The sequence below is a fragment of the Platalea leucorodia genome, assembly GCF_965183815.1.
Source record: "Platalea leucorodia genome assembly, chromosome: 3".
NCBI lineage: Eukaryota > Metazoa > Chordata > Aves > Pelecaniformes > Threskiornithidae > Platalea > Platalea leucorodia.
The window spans coordinates 32467871-32484853 of NC_138825.1; the positions used below are offsets into that span (position 1 = coordinate 32467871).

Sequence of the window (16983 nt, forward strand, 5' to 3'; positions counted from 1 at the left end):
GCTGCAAGAAAAACTGCAAAGAATAGAGAGGCAATATTAAGTCTATCTAAGAACACTGGTAAAAAAATATAGCACTTTTTCCTCTGGAAGGATTTTGCAAAGGGCTAGCTAACGCAAGGTAATTATGCTTCAGTAAACACACGCCTTCTTAGCTTTGAGGAAAGGTTCAGATATGCTTAGTACCATGTAGCTGATGTTATACTCAGTATCTTAAGGCTTCAATTTCTGTGCAAAACACCACTAAGAAAAGCAGCAATAGTATATCAGCCTCGAATGGTTAAAAAACATCTGTCTTCAAAGGCAGAAGGCAACATATCCCAGCTGGTAAACACACTGTTCAGTAGTTTGGTCTCAAAATGTACTTTTCCAAATTAAAAGAGGGGAAAATTTCCCTCCTGCACTAAAAAGGTGTTTTAAAAAGAGAAAAAAAAGGACCTCTTAAATCAAAGATATATGACCTATATGATATATGAACATTCTTTCTAGTTAAAAAGAAGTTTATTAGTTAAATACAAAAGAAGTTTATCAGTTAAATAAAAGGTATTTGCATTCATCTCTGTTGTGTGATGTTTCCAAGACAATAAATATGAGTAGCAGTTAGAAGACTTGAATGGTTTGAATGAAAACCATCCACCTGCTTCATTGTTAGCTGCTATCCCTTTTAATCTCATTTCAGATACAGCCATCAGAGTGAAATCTTGTTTATGAGAAAGTGAACCAAAAAGGAAGGTACTGCAAATATTTTTGCCAGTATATATTCACCACAGTATTAATACTAGACATGCACACACAGTTTTCTTGAAGGCTTTTTGGCTGCTTTCCAAATGCACAATTGGAAAGCCAAAATAATATCATGTAACGTAGGTCACCGATTGCATAGCACATTTCTCAAATTACAAACGGCAAACATTCAAAGCAGTCGTGGAGGTGAAAAATATGCAAGAAATCCTCAGCCTAATATGTGTTTTATAGACCATTAATCAAATAATTCCTAACAACAAACATGTAAGTCAAAAATCAGCTGATGACTAAGTGAAAGAAGGGACTAAATTGTTTTTAAAGAAAACAAGTCCTTTCCTCACTTCACACATTCACTCTACAAGACTTGCCACTTGAAAAGCTTGCCCTCAACATCCTAGCACATATCATTACTTCTGGCAAAACCATATGCTTCCAAGACAATTACTAGTATCACAGCAAAATCCTAGCAGAGAAAAAGTTCTGTCATCTTACAGGGTGACACAATTTGGGAGGAGAAGCAACAGCACAGAATTTACCCACCGCTTGTAGTAAAAATGATAACAAGATTACAGTTATCTGGGTTTGATAGTAACTATCAAATGCTGGTGCAAATTAATTTAAGACAAAGCTATAGATTATTTTGTACTGACTCACACTCTGCAGTGGGGAATATTATGTGGTACACTGCTGTACCCACAGCTTTAATGTCTGGCAGCTGCTGCTGGTCTGTTAGAAACTAATGATGCCACATAACTTCACCTTTCTAAAGATATTAATGACATATCAAACTCACAGTATGATTCTTCATTCGGTCCACCAGTCTTCTAACTTGTGTAGGAACATCCCTAAAAATAAAACAAAAATAAAATTGTAAAATACTAAAAATTAAAAAGGAATCCTGCATAGACTGCAAGGCAAAGAGGAAAGCTGATGAATGGACATCCCTCACATAATGGCTAAAAAAACCTGGGAAAGTCCAGTTTTCATTGAATGAGAGGTATGGTACCCAAAAAGGGCTATATTTTGAAACAGTGATGGGAAAGAAAGTGAGAAAACAATTAGCATCCAACAGGCACTTGTCCACTTTGCAAATGCTGCATAGTTACACTTTTACAGACTATACAGAAAATACACTGTGCCACCACAAAATAAATGCACTTTGCTCCTTCCCGACATCAGACAGATGCTATTGATACACGTATCACTGAAGCATCCGTGCATGTATCAATGTTATTACATGGCCTCAAGCCATTGATGCATGTCTCATAAGAAGTGTTCCCAAGACAAAAAGATATGATATGAATTTCACTGAAGACTGAGCATAGTGGTCTCTAGGTAATTCCCAGCTCTGTCACAGACTGACCATAAGCAATTCACAATTTTCTCTGTCTTAGTTTCTCTACACGAACTCTTGGTCCTACTGACAAGAGGATTTGAATATACCTCCTATAAAATGGTGATATTTTTTCTCTGCCTCACAATAGGGATGTGAGTCTTTCCAAGTAGTACTTGTAAAGCACTTTGTGCTTCTTGGCTGAAAATGCTAGAGAAAGCATTGCTTTTGATGCTAATTTATTTGACATAGATTAGAAGCATTGCAAAGGCCCCATCACATTTCTTGGCCTTCATGCTAGAGATGACCTAAAGAAATATATTTGGGTTTGCCTATCAGCCTTATTGCACTCCTGCCAAAGTCCAGGGTTTGGGTCTTTTTTAGCTAGAACTGAGTTTTAAAGAAAAATCAACTTTCTATTAAAATTAAAAGAGTTTTCATCTTACTCTGCATGATCCCCTGCCACAGCTTGGTTGAGTGCAGCATTATCTGTAGTCTGCTTTCCAGTGCCAATGGAATACCCTATCAGGGATGGGTTGAACTCACGGAGAATGTCTGCAGAAAAAGACAGCACCCTGAAACGTTGCTTGCTTCAGCAGGTAACAAATGAGGTTATAAAGATTAGACCTTAGTAAAAGACAATTAAAAAGCTTTAAGAGATACCTATAAAAAAATTAACCTTTAAGTATAATAAACGTGGAGATTTGTCACTATACAACTATTTTCTTGCCTTCAAGGTTTCCAATTTTCATTAATTCAGATATCTCATGACCTAACGTGATCATCTTGGCTAGCAATGACATTTTGCCTGGTAAGTGAGGCGGAGTAACCCTATGCTCAGGCAGGAGACTCTCATGCCATCATACTCTAACTGCAGATAGGTTGGAATCAAATCCTTTAGCCTGATTTCCACAGATATATTAACCCCAAAGACTTAAGATTCCCTTTGAGATCTTAGGTTACAAACCAGCCTTAAAAACACCCCAGATCTAAAATGCTGTGACCCCTAAAAAGCATGTAAAAATCTGATTTGTAACATGATTCTGCTCCTGCCTAAAACAACTTTCCTGTACAGTCAAAATAGTTTCTTTAGGCTATGATCTGAGATCTTCGATTCATCTATCTCCAACACATTTTGGACAGAACTATAACCAACAGAAGAATACTGAAACAACCAAACCCCTAGGAATTACAAAATACACAGTTAAGTCACGCACAGCAATTTACAGCCTGGTTGTTATGCAACTTTTACTCAGCACTGGACATTGAATACAAAGGGATTGGTTCTGTCATGCTACAAATTGTAAATCTTTCTTCATGTCTTCTTTTATAATAATAGCTGTTTTAATAAACAGCTCCAGATATTTATCAAGTTTATGGAAAAAGGCACTTACTTGCTAGTGTCGTGACTGTGCTAATGTTTTCATTACCTCCAACACTGTTAAAAAGAAAGAACAAGAAAAAAATGTTCCAAGATATGATGGACTTGGTAAGGCAGCTCCCCCTTATGGGGTTTGTACACATGTACACAGCACATTCTCTGGTGGTTGTACTGAGTCACAGCAAGCTCTTTGTGCGCATACCTATGGGGTCACGAAATCAGAAATTCTGTCATAATCAATATAATTATATTAACAGCCCTGTACACTAGCTGCCCTTTCAATTCTCTTACATGTGTTAACATGAGTTCAAACCTAGTTGAAAGAAATGAGAATTTTTACAGGCTGCCATCTTTGTGATTGTTGTCCCTATTAAAATGTTTATTACTTCCACTTTTAGTTAACAAATCCTTTGTATCCATAACAACAAGTTCTAAAAGCATATATTTCACAGTGTTAAGTATAGTCAATACCTTTCCCCCCCATTTCACTCAACTGGAAGAATACTACGAGACTGGTAACATTCACCATATGTCTGTGTGCTCTTTACCCTCCTTCATGCTGTAGAGAATGCTAACTTACTTTTCCCTCCAAATGTCAGTAGAATATTATTAAAGATCAAAATATAAAAATTTGGACTTACACCACCTCTATAGCATCCCTTTCATTTGGAATAGAGTATTTTGAAGTGCTCTAGTACCTGTTTAAACCTCTTACAGAGTTGCAGTATTTCAGATGGATAAAAAATGATGAACAGAAAATCAGCCTGACAGGTTTGGTGTTAAATAATACAGTTGCAGAATAATAAGTGAACATGATTGCCTTTCTTCAGAGTGGCTTTTTGACCTGTCTAATAAAATGCTGCATATGTAAAAGTCTGTACTGACTTGTAATCAATAAACTGTTCTGCATGATTTAAGCAATACTGGGAACGGGTCAAGGAAATAAGATACTGTGTACGAAACAGCAGCAGCAAAAAAGATCCCATTCTGACTTTTCATAGACCACTTATTTTAAGTGAGATAAATGGGTGACATGGGCCACAATGGAGAAGAGCAGATAGGATCTAGAAAGAGTAGTGACAGAAATGCAGAATGCACAAGCGGCGCAATGCCACTGGGATCTAGAAGTCCCCTTTGCCATAGCTACAACCATGAGAGGAGAAAGGGAGCGTCTTAAAAAGGATGCCATTTCATCCCCATCCAGGGATACATCCAGGACGTATCCAGGCCTATTCCAGCCATGCTACATCGTACTCTAGATAGCCACTACTTCAAGTGTTTCACTTACCATGAGTAAAAGTACAACTGTGTGTCTCCATACAAAACGTAAAGTCAAATTCGCTCTCCACAAGCCTCCATTTGTTACAAAAAACAACTATACATATCAAAACCCAAGAAATGGGTTCCCTCCCATTGGGGGGGAATTTCTGGGACTCACCTCCAAGAAACACCTCGGTATTGAGTCAGGACATCCAGAACATCATTGGGTTTGGATGCTGCCCCATTACCTGCCTGGAAGGACAAAAGAAGAGGAGTTCACCTTCAGAAAATAAGAATTGCTACAGTAACTAGTTCTCTGACTAATCCTAGTGAAAATAATTAAAGAGGATGTTAATGAAGCAAGCTATGTCATCTTCCCAAAATATAACAGATCCTTGGTCTCAAGAGGATCAAGGACTGAGGGTACTTTAACTCTGCTCCAGTGAATTACCCTCTTCTATCAACTTCTTGATTAGATCAGGTGGAGAAAAAATTGGTTGAGAATGTTCAAAATATTCATATAATTCTAAATTTACATAAGGAATAAATAAGATAGCAATGGTCCTGAATGAATAATTTATTGTAATGTTCCTCACATTAAAAAGTGGTATGGTGATTTTATGTCTTCCCTCCCCCAGTTTCCCCAAGAAAGGAGACTACAAGGATTTAATGTGGCAATTTGCACAGAATACATAAGAAACATGAATTACGATATGAGCAGTGAAGCAGTTGTCACTGACTGGAGAATCACAGCCAGTCTAGGGGTAACAGCTTTGCATAGTTCCAGGAATAGTGTTTAAAAAAAAAAAAAAAAAAATCTCAAGTTACACTTGACGATCTATTGCAATTTTACCCAAATATTTAGTTAGTGTAAATGGGCTTGGCTTTATAGGCTTTGGTGTTATCATATATATATATGTGTGTGTGTGTAAAAAATGTTATATATATACACACAATTAGCTGCAGAATTTGTTCTTCCTATTTATGCTACTTACTAACAGCTTTGAAGGCCAATACCTTGGGAGCTGCCTAGAATCAATAAAGAAAAGCAATCGTTGCAAGTCCACTCTAGCAGGCTGGTTTTGCTGCTGTGCAACCTACTCTTGCAGATCTTCCTTGTGTGGCACTCTTGTGGACTTTAAATGGGAACTGTGCACTCAGATTAGACTCATGATCTGATTACCAGTCAGTCAAGATGAAGTATGGAAAAAAACGTGAAAAATGTGTTTGGATCAATAGGGCATAACTGTATGCATTCGATTTCTCAGGTTAAAAATCCAGAAATGCTTTTTCATTGCTTGCTTTAACGATGGTTATCCAGTGATCTTTACTTACTGTGATTGAATCTCCCAGGGCAGCAATCACCCGAATATCTGCCGGTTTCAAATTATGAACTAATAAATAAAAAATAAAGGTAGTGTAAGGGAAAGAGAAAAGAAAGAAAACTTCAAATTGTGATGGTTATCAGAAATTTTGCTTAGAATAAGCATAAAGCATTGCAAAGACAGTATTTTAATATTCATGACAGCACCAGCTCAGAATGACAGACACGGACGAGCACCAAATCAGAAATGATTCTTGGTACGATAGCTGGGCATTAGCTATAGTGACAAGGGAGGCAGTAAGATTTCAGTCTTGCATCTGTGCTTACTCAGATTCCTTTTAACCAGTGGAACCGACTGAAAAGCAGGCACAACTCTGATGCCAGCACAGGGTAGAAATTTTGGGACCATCGCAGCTTCTGAGAGAAGACAGAATCCACCTGGTGACAGGATTCCACGTGGCTTTTTGCACCCCAGAGTGCACTGACAAGAGCCCCTACTCCGTACATACACAGTTTTATCAGCCCTGCAACTGAAGCACTCGACTACCTCCTGTCTCTTCCACTGTCACTTCTTTGTACATGGAAGGTACAGTTGCATAGGCTTTCACCATCCTCGAGGGAGAACTTGCATCTTGCTATACAACTAACGTTGTTCCAAAAAGGATCTTAAAAGCCACAGTCAATAGAGCGCACTGCTTCAAAGAAAAGCGTACCTTTCCTAATTAAACCCAGTTCTTGTTTCCCTTCTATCATCAAATGAAGTAGCTCTGCAATAAAATTGCAAAGGACTGTACCTGAAACCGGAACTGTATCAGAGGCACCCCGGTCAGAACAGGTAATATTTGTTCCATAAATCCTCTCCTGCAAAGACAGACAGCACAAGACTTCACATCAGACTCACTATACTCTGGTCACAATAAACCATTTATGTCTTGGAGCATTAGATTAACGACTTTCCCACGTACTTTGTATACATCTACCCAGCCCAGCCTGTCCTCAGGCCGTGCCTACAACTGCCCTTTGAAGGCAGACACAAACTGAGTCTGCTTAGACGTCGCACGGCCATATTAGTGCAGCATGGCTGTTGCCTACCGGTGGAGCCAGTTCTTTCAGACTCTGTGCCATGCTGCGTTCAGCTATGCGATGTTTTGCGCAGCCATACTCTGAGTTAGGTGAGCTCGTATCTTTTTGCGAGAAACTGTTTGAACATCCCTAGAATACCGCAGCACGAAACCATACCTTTGTCAGCAGGCCACGAGCCTGCCTTCTCTGCGTGCAGCCCTCTACATGCAGCCAGGGATTTGCCCTCCTGGCTCTTTTGGGTTGCAGCCTACTGGCAGAAGTACCCTCAAGATCTACTGTTAGTGAAGGCTGACTGTCAATACACCAGAGCAAACCATCACACAAGACCCAAGGACATGTGCTTGCTCCAAATTTCTCTACAGAACTCCTTAAGTAGGCTAACTTGTCTAAAGAAAATATACTTGTGTGTCTTGTCCTATTGCTCCATTTTGTTTTCTTTTATTTAAAAAAAAAAAAACAACTCACAAACAGTGGGTACTTTTTGTCTCCTACACCATAACTACTACCAAAAATCAGTGGTAGGTACCATTGCTCCATGCAGAGGTCTATACACCCTGAGTAACTAAGAAAACAGATGGCATTATATTAAAATGAGAGGAGAAATATGTATTACTATTCCAATAACATATACGCCATTTTGCGTATGCCTGTGCTCTGGGGCATGAAAATGAGCATTATCACCTCCCTCTGTAGCTGCTTGGGAGCACCAAGTTCTGCTCAGAATCAGAGTACCATGACTAAAAAAAAAGCACCGCTGTTTATCTCTGCACATCTAAGCTGCAACTATCTCACAAAAAAGAAAAATGAAAAATCCATTGTTCTTCAGTTTTACTATGGCATAAACAAGAACAAATCAGACCCACACAGTGGCGTCATGCTGATCTGATCTAGTTTCCTCCATGGGAAGACTGAATGGCCCCATCTTCGCTATCTTCTTATCCCAGGAAAATTAACATTGTTATCCAGATGCTTAAAAAAGGTTCTTAACAGTGAAGGCAAAACTTAGTTTAGGCTGGCTGAACACATCTACCTTAAATCACACTCTACAAAATCCATCAAGGAGAAAACATGCTATTAAGCGTCTGACTATTTAGTCAAGCATGGAAATAAAGAGCTGGAGCTTTTTATTTAATTTTCCTGGGTAACGTTGTTTAATTAGGCTACAGCACACTCTCACCCACCTGCCCCACTCCCTGGAATACACTCAGTCCATATGGTGCAAACAGTCCTACTATACCTGAGATGTTTCTTTGGCATCTGATGTCTCCGGGGAAGATGAGTAGTTACTATTTCTGTATGTGAAAAAATACGGATTTTCCTGCAGAGTGAAGAGAGTGTGTTTACCAATGCTAGTGGAAATGCAGTCAGATGATCTTAAAGTCTTCTGGCTAGATTTTCCGAGAGAAGAAAATCTTTACAGTATTAATTTTTGAATGAACACTGCACTAGTAAAGTAAACCAGGTTAGACCTGAAGATTAAGTCCTGGTATGCTCTAGGCACAGCACCACTTCTTGCCTTAAACCTAACATCAACCAAAATACATAATTCAGTTTCTTTGGTGCTCTAATTGCTGTTCAGTGAAGCTTTTGGATGCCAGTAATATTTTCTCACTATCAAATTATTGAAGTCAGAGCTTAAATGCAAAAACATTCAAGAACTTGTTCTTTGAACCAGAGATGCTCAGACCCTGAAGATACTGGGCTACTGACGGCTCCAGGAACTAAAATAGTTAAACCTGAGAGCAGACAGAGTCCAATCACAGAAAATCTAAATTATATAAAATACATGGATTCAATTTTATTGCTGATACAGTTTTCAATACTGATAATAGACCCCTGATATCTGCAATTAACAAATTCAGAATAGCTAGTTATATTTTGAATAAAAAAATATCTGACACAGTAAGATGATTTAAGGGAATTTTGTCAAGAGTTTCATCATTTTAAAATAAAGAGTCTGCGTCAATGAACTTTAAGAACACTGAATTTTTACCAGTGCAATATATTGGGTAAGTGCACATTCCCAAGAACTTCAGAGGACAACAACAGCATTTGAAAACTTGGAAATTCTGCAAAGAGTAAATAAAATCTCACAGTAATAAGGAAACCCTTTTACCTGAGATGGACACTGGACTCGAAGCATTTTTGTGAAATCGTGAGGCTGCTTCCGTCCAACTGGCTCCATCTGGAAGGGAGAGAACAGAGGAATTGCACACATGCTGCGTGTGGGAGGGAAGGGAGAGCAGCAGCAACGCAAAAGCTCTAATGCCTGGAGTTTTCCATCAGGTCCATATACACATTTAAAAACTTGTTTTGCTTATGATAGGTATCTACCTATGTATAACATACCACATGTATACCTACAAAAGCAAGGAACTGAAAAAAACGGCCTCTCTCATGATCAGACTGTCATCCCATCATCATCAAAACAAGCATCCACACATTAACCCTACTCTTGGGAATGCTGACCCTGTAAGTGTTTTTCCCACAAGGCACTGATCTCATACCACAGTGTTCAACTACTTACAATCAAGTCGCTATTTATCAGCTCAACCACAGTAACCGTGGAGATGCTCTAGAAGAGCATAGCTTAAACCATCCTCATGATTAGTTTTCCCCCCTTACGGTATGCAGTTTAAACTTTGCTGAGATTTGCAAGCCAGTTTTACTTCCCAGCTGAGTATGAGAAAGCAAAAGGTGGGTTGCCACAGCTGCGCTGTCAGGCAACAACCCTTTGCAGCAGTCTGTCTGTCCTCCCAGGCCTCATCCGCCACAAGTTTTTTGTCTTCTCCCAGATTGTGAAACCATGCTCACAAACATTTGAGAAAGGCACACTTGGGAGACCTTTCTTCAGCTTTATATGAAAACTATAAACTGTAGAAAAGTATAAAGAAGCTGAAGGCTTGTGTGTGGGAGGAAAAGCAACTCTGAGTAGAATGAAACTTCGAAGTAAAAATGGTATTACTGAAACTCCTTGGAAAACGCAGCTTTGACTCAGATTATACACAGAAGGCTTGGGTAAGTCCACATCGTTTTACCTCAGAACCAGAAAGTACAAAATCCCTAATATAAATGGAAAACTAAAAATCGTCCATTTGGTGACACATTCATGTTACATTAACTTTTTTCCTTCTGTCTTATGAGGACTCTCTTTATGTACTCCCTCTGCTGCAAATTCATTTTGCAGCAAAGTCAGAAACATGGAATATAACACATTAAGGTCACGCACCAATCCTCTGGTGGCTCTAGCCTGTGCAACTAAAAGCTTGTTAATTTATCCCACCTTCCAGAACTGTTTCCTTACCTACATTTTCATACGTTAGACAACAAGAAAAGGCACACTCCAACTCTGCACAGAGGCTTGATAATATTTCTATTTGTTGGCCACCTTCTTACACGATGGAGAGGGGATTGTTGTTAATGAGAAATTACGGAATGATTCAAAACTCAGTACTGACAGCACAAAGTGGTAAATACCACACAGAATCACTTATAATCACCTGTTCAGGCACCTTGCTGGGTGCTAGTTAAATTGCAATCACACCCAAAGGAGTTGGCCACTGTTTTAGATTCCTCAGTGAATGTCTGCTCAGTTTGCACCAGCAGCTGCCAGAAGCAGCAGACTACAGAAGAAACAGGATTGAAGGCACTGAAAAATACAGCAATAACAGCCTTGACTTCACTGATACATTCCGGGCAGGAGTGTTATATTCTGTTTTGGTTGTTCCATCAATGAAAATAACGGGAAAATTCAGAGATATAGAGAAGAGGTTTACAGAGGTAGATATTCTTTGAGAAAAGCATTTGAAGAAACAAAATCTGTGTTTTTTTGAGAAAGAGAGCGCAATAAAAGGAATGTCCCTGAAACATGCAAAATAACGAAGCTCAGAGAAAAGATACGCTGGGAGCTGGTACTTTCCCATCCTCCTAAGACAAAACAAAGTAGCTATTTAATGACATTCTTAAAATATTCTTCTTTCAGCACAGAATGATCCCACAGAACATGGGACAACGGTGGTATTTCTTGGCTAAGAATGAAGCTCAAGCAAGTATTAGACACTTGTATGTTACTGGGAGTTGGGTGATGAGAATGAATTTCTCCAGGAGGCAATTAATTCCAGATGACTCAGAGACACTGTTCTCGCAGCAAAGACCGACAGCTCCCATGCAGCAGAGCTGCAAGGTCCTGGTCAGGAAATCGGGCACCAAGTATGCATTGTGGGCAGCCAAAACCTCCCCTGAATTCTAGCACATCTGTTAACAGGCTGGTTAGCGTGCGGGTCTGCTCTGGTACTGCAGCGGTTTCTAAGTTGGTGTAAAGCCCTGAACGTGGAAGAGAGGCATGGGCAGCCTCCTGCGCTGCTGTTCCCATTTGGGTTCTTGCCTGGTTTCAGTTTCTCCCTTGGTTGCAGGATAGGTTTTTTGTGGTCTTTTCTGTTACACAAGAGCAAGAGCTTCTTGTCTAAGTTCTTTACACACATGAAAGGAGCTTTGCCCCCAAATATAGTTCCAGAGGTAGAATTGTAGACATTTGCCAAAATTAATCAATCAGGCTCTCTGATATCAAAGCTGTCCAAGTAAACAACTGACCTCTCTCAGCTTTTCCTAGCTCTCTAGCTTGTCCTAGCTACCCAATGTCCTAGCTACCCAATGACTGTTCTCTGATGTACTTAGCGTATGAATCGCATTGCTCCTAGGTAGCTAGAAATGTTTTGCTAACATAGGCAGCCGTGCCTAGGACAACTGCTTAACAGCTGCCAGCTCAGCTTCTTCTCAGCCAGACTGAAGTGCAGTCCAACTGCCAATTGCCACTATATTTTCAAGGTTTTGCCCTTTGGCCAATAGGCAGGTAATCATTCCAAGGAAGGGGCTGGTACCAAGCCTCAAAAGAAGGGAAGGGCAGCCTGGCAGACAGCAGGAAGAGGAGGGCCACAAAAATGATCAGAGGGATGGAGCACCTCTCCTATGAGGAAAGGCTGAGAGAGCTGGGGTTGTTCATCCTGGAGAAGAGAAGGCTCTAGAGAGACCTTATTGCAGCCTTTCAGTACTTAAAGGAGGCTTATAAGAAAGATGGCGACAGACTTTTTAGCAGGGCCTGTTGTGGTAAGACAAAGGGGAGTGGTTTTAAACTAAAAGAGGGTAGATTCAGACTGGATATAAGGAAGAATTTTTTTACAATGAGGGTGGTGAAACACTGGAACAGGTTGCCCAGAGAGGTGGTAGATGCTCCATCCTTGGAAACATTCAAGGTCAGGCTGGAGAGGGCTCTGAGCAACCTGATCTAGTTGAAGATGTCCCTGCCTGTTGCAGGGAGGTTGGACCAGATGACCTTTAAAGGTCCCTTCCAACCCAAACTGTTCTATGATTCTATGAAACTCTCTGAATGCAGTTCTTGGGCACTTCCTCATTCTGCTGTGTGTGCTGCTCGACAAGTCACAATCTTGATTTCCTATCAGTTTCCAATACTGCATTGTGGGTTGGTTTGTTTTATTTTTAAAGCAGTCAGCATAAACCATTAGCTAGACTTCCCAGCAGAACTCGAGTAACCTTTACCAGGTGTGGACACCTGCCAGTGCTTTTTACACTGAAAGCATTTTTCATATCATCTGCTTTTACATCATGGCAGAATATCATCACAGGCAGACAAGGAACCTACCCAGAGAGGTGCCTTTCTGACGATTGCCAGCTGTACTAAGAAAATACCACTAAATCAAAGAGGAGGCAGGAAAACAGAGGGGGAAAAGAAGTTGCGAAGGGAATACTGCCATTCCTGTAGTCTCCCTTCAAACCAGTAGCAAGATGTGGTTTTGCCACGTTTTGCTCTTCCTCCAGATCACCTAGGCTGTCCCCTCACTAGAGGAACCACTTCATACTGAGGAAAAACAGTGAAATAAAGCAAACTTGGTATTTGTCTCCTTGATGACAATTGTCTGGTTCTGGTGGCTCCCCAGCACGCTCACTGCCTGAGACTGGGTAACTGGCCCTAACACAGCCGTCCTTAAAAGTACCACTTCATTTTGCTTATAGTTTTTCCACCTCTGCTGTTTCCACAAAATGCTCCTAGCAGTTAAAATGACAAGAATAGGGTAACACACTAAAGAATGGGATGCTCAAGGACAGAGATCAGGAAGCAAAATAAAGTCTGTGCAGGAAAGGGGGAAACATAGACAGAAAAATGAAGCAGAGGGAAAGAGGAAGGCTTTTCTGCTGGCAGAAGTTGTAAAGAGAAAAAAAACATCCTCTGAAGTGACGGAAAGAGTTTGTTGCAAGCTAAGTGTAAGAATTTGAGAGGGCAGGAAAGAGATATCAGTGCTGGGTTAATTGACTATGTTTGCATGAGTTATTAAACTTCAGAAGAGAACTCCCCTTCTACAGAGCCTGGATTTGAAGGAGGCAATGTAACTATTTTAGAATGGGGATGATACTATTACAACTCCTTGTAAAAAATATTAAAGATGCCTAGTATTGGCATTCTGCATAAATTGAAATCTAAAAAGCCGGACAGTAAGAAGCCATAGCGGGGGGTGGGAGGGGAAGGAGGAAAAAAAAAATCTGTCGTGTAGTCTAGACTTGGATAAAAAGGAAAGTGAAGCCCATTAGAAGCACATGAACTCTGCTAATTGCAGAATCTGATAAAAAAGAAGGACATTACTCAAAGCTGGAGGTCAGTTTCCAACTGATAAGCCCTAGCAAACACACTAGTTGAGGCTGATCTATCGCCACAGTTAGATGGATCTCAGATTCTGACAAGTTTGGTTCAGTTGGATCCAAATAATTCCTGCTGGGGAGGCACAAAATGGACTGGCAAACTGGCAGCACTGTGGTCCCTCTCCAGTCCAAAGCATTCATTTTCTGCTCTAGCTGAAAGAATATTCAGCATTTCATTTCAAAAATTTGCTGATTGAAGAACCATGCTAAGCAGATGTAAAGGGCCACTTTTCACAGCAAATTGGATGTTCATACTTTGTGTGGCTTGCTCCCAACCAGCTCCAATATTTATAATGGTTAGTATCTGAGGAGGATATGCCACTGCTTTCTAGTGTCTTACAGATAATGTTTAAGTAATGGTAATTGTGTGATCTAGGTAAATATCTCCAACACTGATGGGGACACCGAGACATGGGCAGTTAAAGTAACTCTCTCCATTTCTTAACAGAGAACTGCCAGAAACAGAGAGAATGTTTAATTCACACTTCAGGATTCTGATTTTCAGTGTCTGCTTTGCTCATTCAACTAGTGAAACTAATTGCCTAGTGAGGCCAAGGCAGAACAACAATAAAGAAGCCAACGTGCATCTTATCATGGCATCTATTTTACGATAGAAGAACTGAGGCAGGAACTTTGACATCATCATGAGGAATGTCACAGATAACAAAGGAGGTAACTGGATGCAGCACATTGGTTCCAAGGTTGGAGCTTCAACAGGTGATAATTTTTTAATTCTTTGGCTCCTACTAACTAACTAAAGTCCTACTAACTTGAGCTAAAAGATAACATCTTTTATTAGAGTGATTAGGATTTTTCTAGCTATATCATCTGGTTGAATAAAAGCCTCTTTCTGCAAATCCTGCTTCTTTAAATGATCAGGGCTACAACAGCATTACTACTGCCAGAATTAGCATAAAAGGAAATAAAGAACGTGCCAATCTGCATGGATTTATTTTTAAATGTGGTTTACTAAAAGGCGGTTGCAGAATAGACTTTTTTTTCCTTCATGCTTAGGATAATTTGGACAGACACAGAAATAGTAGATGCTCTCAAATGAAAATCTTATTAACATGCAGACTGCAAAACAAGCAAAAAAGTAAGTCTTTTATCTTTAACTTAATTGGTCACTGCAGATGCTTTCTAATTAAAACAGATTATATGTGTTATACCTTCGGCTGGGGCTGCACAGCTAGAAGGCGCGTCCCCTGGGTGGTGGATAGGGGATCCCTCTCTGGAGGGTGCACCGGATAAAATTGAAGAAGGTGCCGCGAACCAACGCAGCCTGAGGGAAGGCCACCCTGACAGAAAAACCACTGGCCCTCCAAGTCATGGGGGTTGGGCAGGAGGCCAACTACCTCCTCCCGGAAAAAAAACAAAAAGTTGCAGAAACGACGAGCATCAACTCGGAGATGGAGAAAATCAGTAATGAAGTGAGGAGGAGGAGATGGAACTGGATCGGTCATGTCTTGAGGAAAAAACCAACAGAAGACTGCGCTGTGGCCCTTGGGACTCCAGAGCACGCAGCCGCAGACCGATCGAAGTGGAAGAACGATGTTCGCGCCTTGTGTGCCTCCTGGCACTGAGAGAATTCAGATCAGATATGTGTTATAAGAAGGTTATTAGAAAAAAAAAAAAGCAGAAAATTTTGGAAGTTTCTAAGTCAGCAGGAATAGTAAAATCAACATCTTACCCAAACCTACTGATATCAGGGCATATTCAAACAATGCATGCACTAAGCAGTAACGTCCTACTTTGCTCTGGTGAGTCCAAAATCATGTGCCTGCTTTTTTGTCTCATTCATATTGAAAAGCAACTCCCGTTTCTTCACTTGCTCCCATCATCAATTTTATAATGCAAACCCTTCCAGCTGTACGTGCATCCACTCAGTCACACACACAAATGCTGTGGCAGCAGCTCAAGCCTGCAGAAGGAAACAGCCTCCTACAGAACTGGTCATCATGTTCAAGCTCGAGTGGGTCGGAGAGTCTGTGTTTCTCTCAGACACCCTCTTCCTCCCATTAGAAGGCATAATTTCTCGGCTTTCCTCAGCTGGGTAGAACATCCAGCTCTTGAGGAAGTAATAGGAGCTCCTCAAGGCTGTCTACCACCTTTTTAGTATGAGCAACAGCAGCAGCAGCATGATGGTTAAGGAGGAGGTGACTTTATGAGACTCATTAGTAAAGAGGGGGATGGATACAGGGCAGAGGAGACAGAAGAGTATAACTGCCATAATCTCAGGTTAGGACTAGCCTCAGTTGTCGCTGTGCTGCTCTGTCACAAAGGTGAGACTAGCAAAAGAAGGGTCTGTCACAGCTCATTTACTCCCTGAGACTTCCTAAAGTCTCTTTGGAGCTTCCCAAAGCTACTTTGGAAACCTTTCTAAAAAAGCTCTTGATAGTAATTAGCAGCTATAGAACAGCAAGAGATTTGTCTTGGGAGTGTAGGGCATTTAGCATTATTCGAGAGCAGTCTCTCTGCACAGCTGAGGATAGCAGTCATGGGATATTTCTTTCCTGTATTCTTCCTTCCTCTCTGTCCTTGCTACTCAAAGTCTGGCTAGTGTGGAGATGCTACCAGGCATCTGTACTAAGTCCAGTAAACAACAATGTCTGTGGTACTGCTCACCATGTTGTTCCAGAGGCCCACAGCTATGAAAGTACAATCTTCTTCCAGAGTTTCCAGTTGTGTCTTTGATGTGGTAATGAAACCATCCCTGCCCTGAAAGAGGAAGCATTTTGAGCATGAGAAAACACTTGAGAGTATGAGAAGATGAGACATTCAGCCACAAAAGGTCTTGTTCTATAAAATAATATTTATATCCACAATAATATCAGTCTCTGGTACTCTCATAGAATTGTTAAGGTTGGAAAGGACCTCTGAGATCATCGAGTCCAACCTGTTAACCTGACTGCCTGGTCCATCTCTAAACCATGTCCCTAAGCACCACATCCATATGTTTTTTGAATATTTCCAGGGACTGTGATTGTATCACTTCCCTGGGCAGTCTGTTCCAATGCCTAACCACTCTCTCCATGAAGAGATTCTTCCTAATATCTAATCTAAATCTCCCCTGGCACAACCTGAGCCCATTTCCTCTTGTCCTATCACTTGTTACTTGGGAGAAGAGACCGACCCCCACCTCACTACAACTTC

At 40.6% G+C, this 16983-nt stretch overlaps 1 protein-coding gene across 1 annotated transcript in view; it reads right to left on the reverse strand.

The window, feature by feature from the left end:
• Positions 1-16983, reverse strand: part of PLB1 (phospholipase B1) — a gene marked incomplete at its 5' end in the record, with an annotated part of 92424 nt that overhangs the window by 47086 nt on the left and 28355 nt on the right. Inside the window, 9 exons of the mRNA XM_082307342.1 lie at positions 1535-1586; positions 2521-2629; positions 3469-3512; positions 4894-4967; positions 6051-6109; positions 6834-6900; positions 8360-8440; positions 9239-9307; positions 16456-16548. Of these exons, the coding sequence (XP_082163468.1) occupies positions 1535-1586; positions 2521-2629; positions 3469-3512; positions 4894-4967; positions 6051-6109; positions 6834-6900; positions 8360-8440; positions 9239-9307; positions 16456-16548 (648 nt within the window). The remainder of the gene's footprint in view (positions 1-1534; positions 1587-2520; positions 2630-3468; positions 3513-4893; positions 4968-6050; positions 6110-6833; positions 6901-8359; positions 8441-9238; positions 9308-16455; positions 16549-16983) is intronic.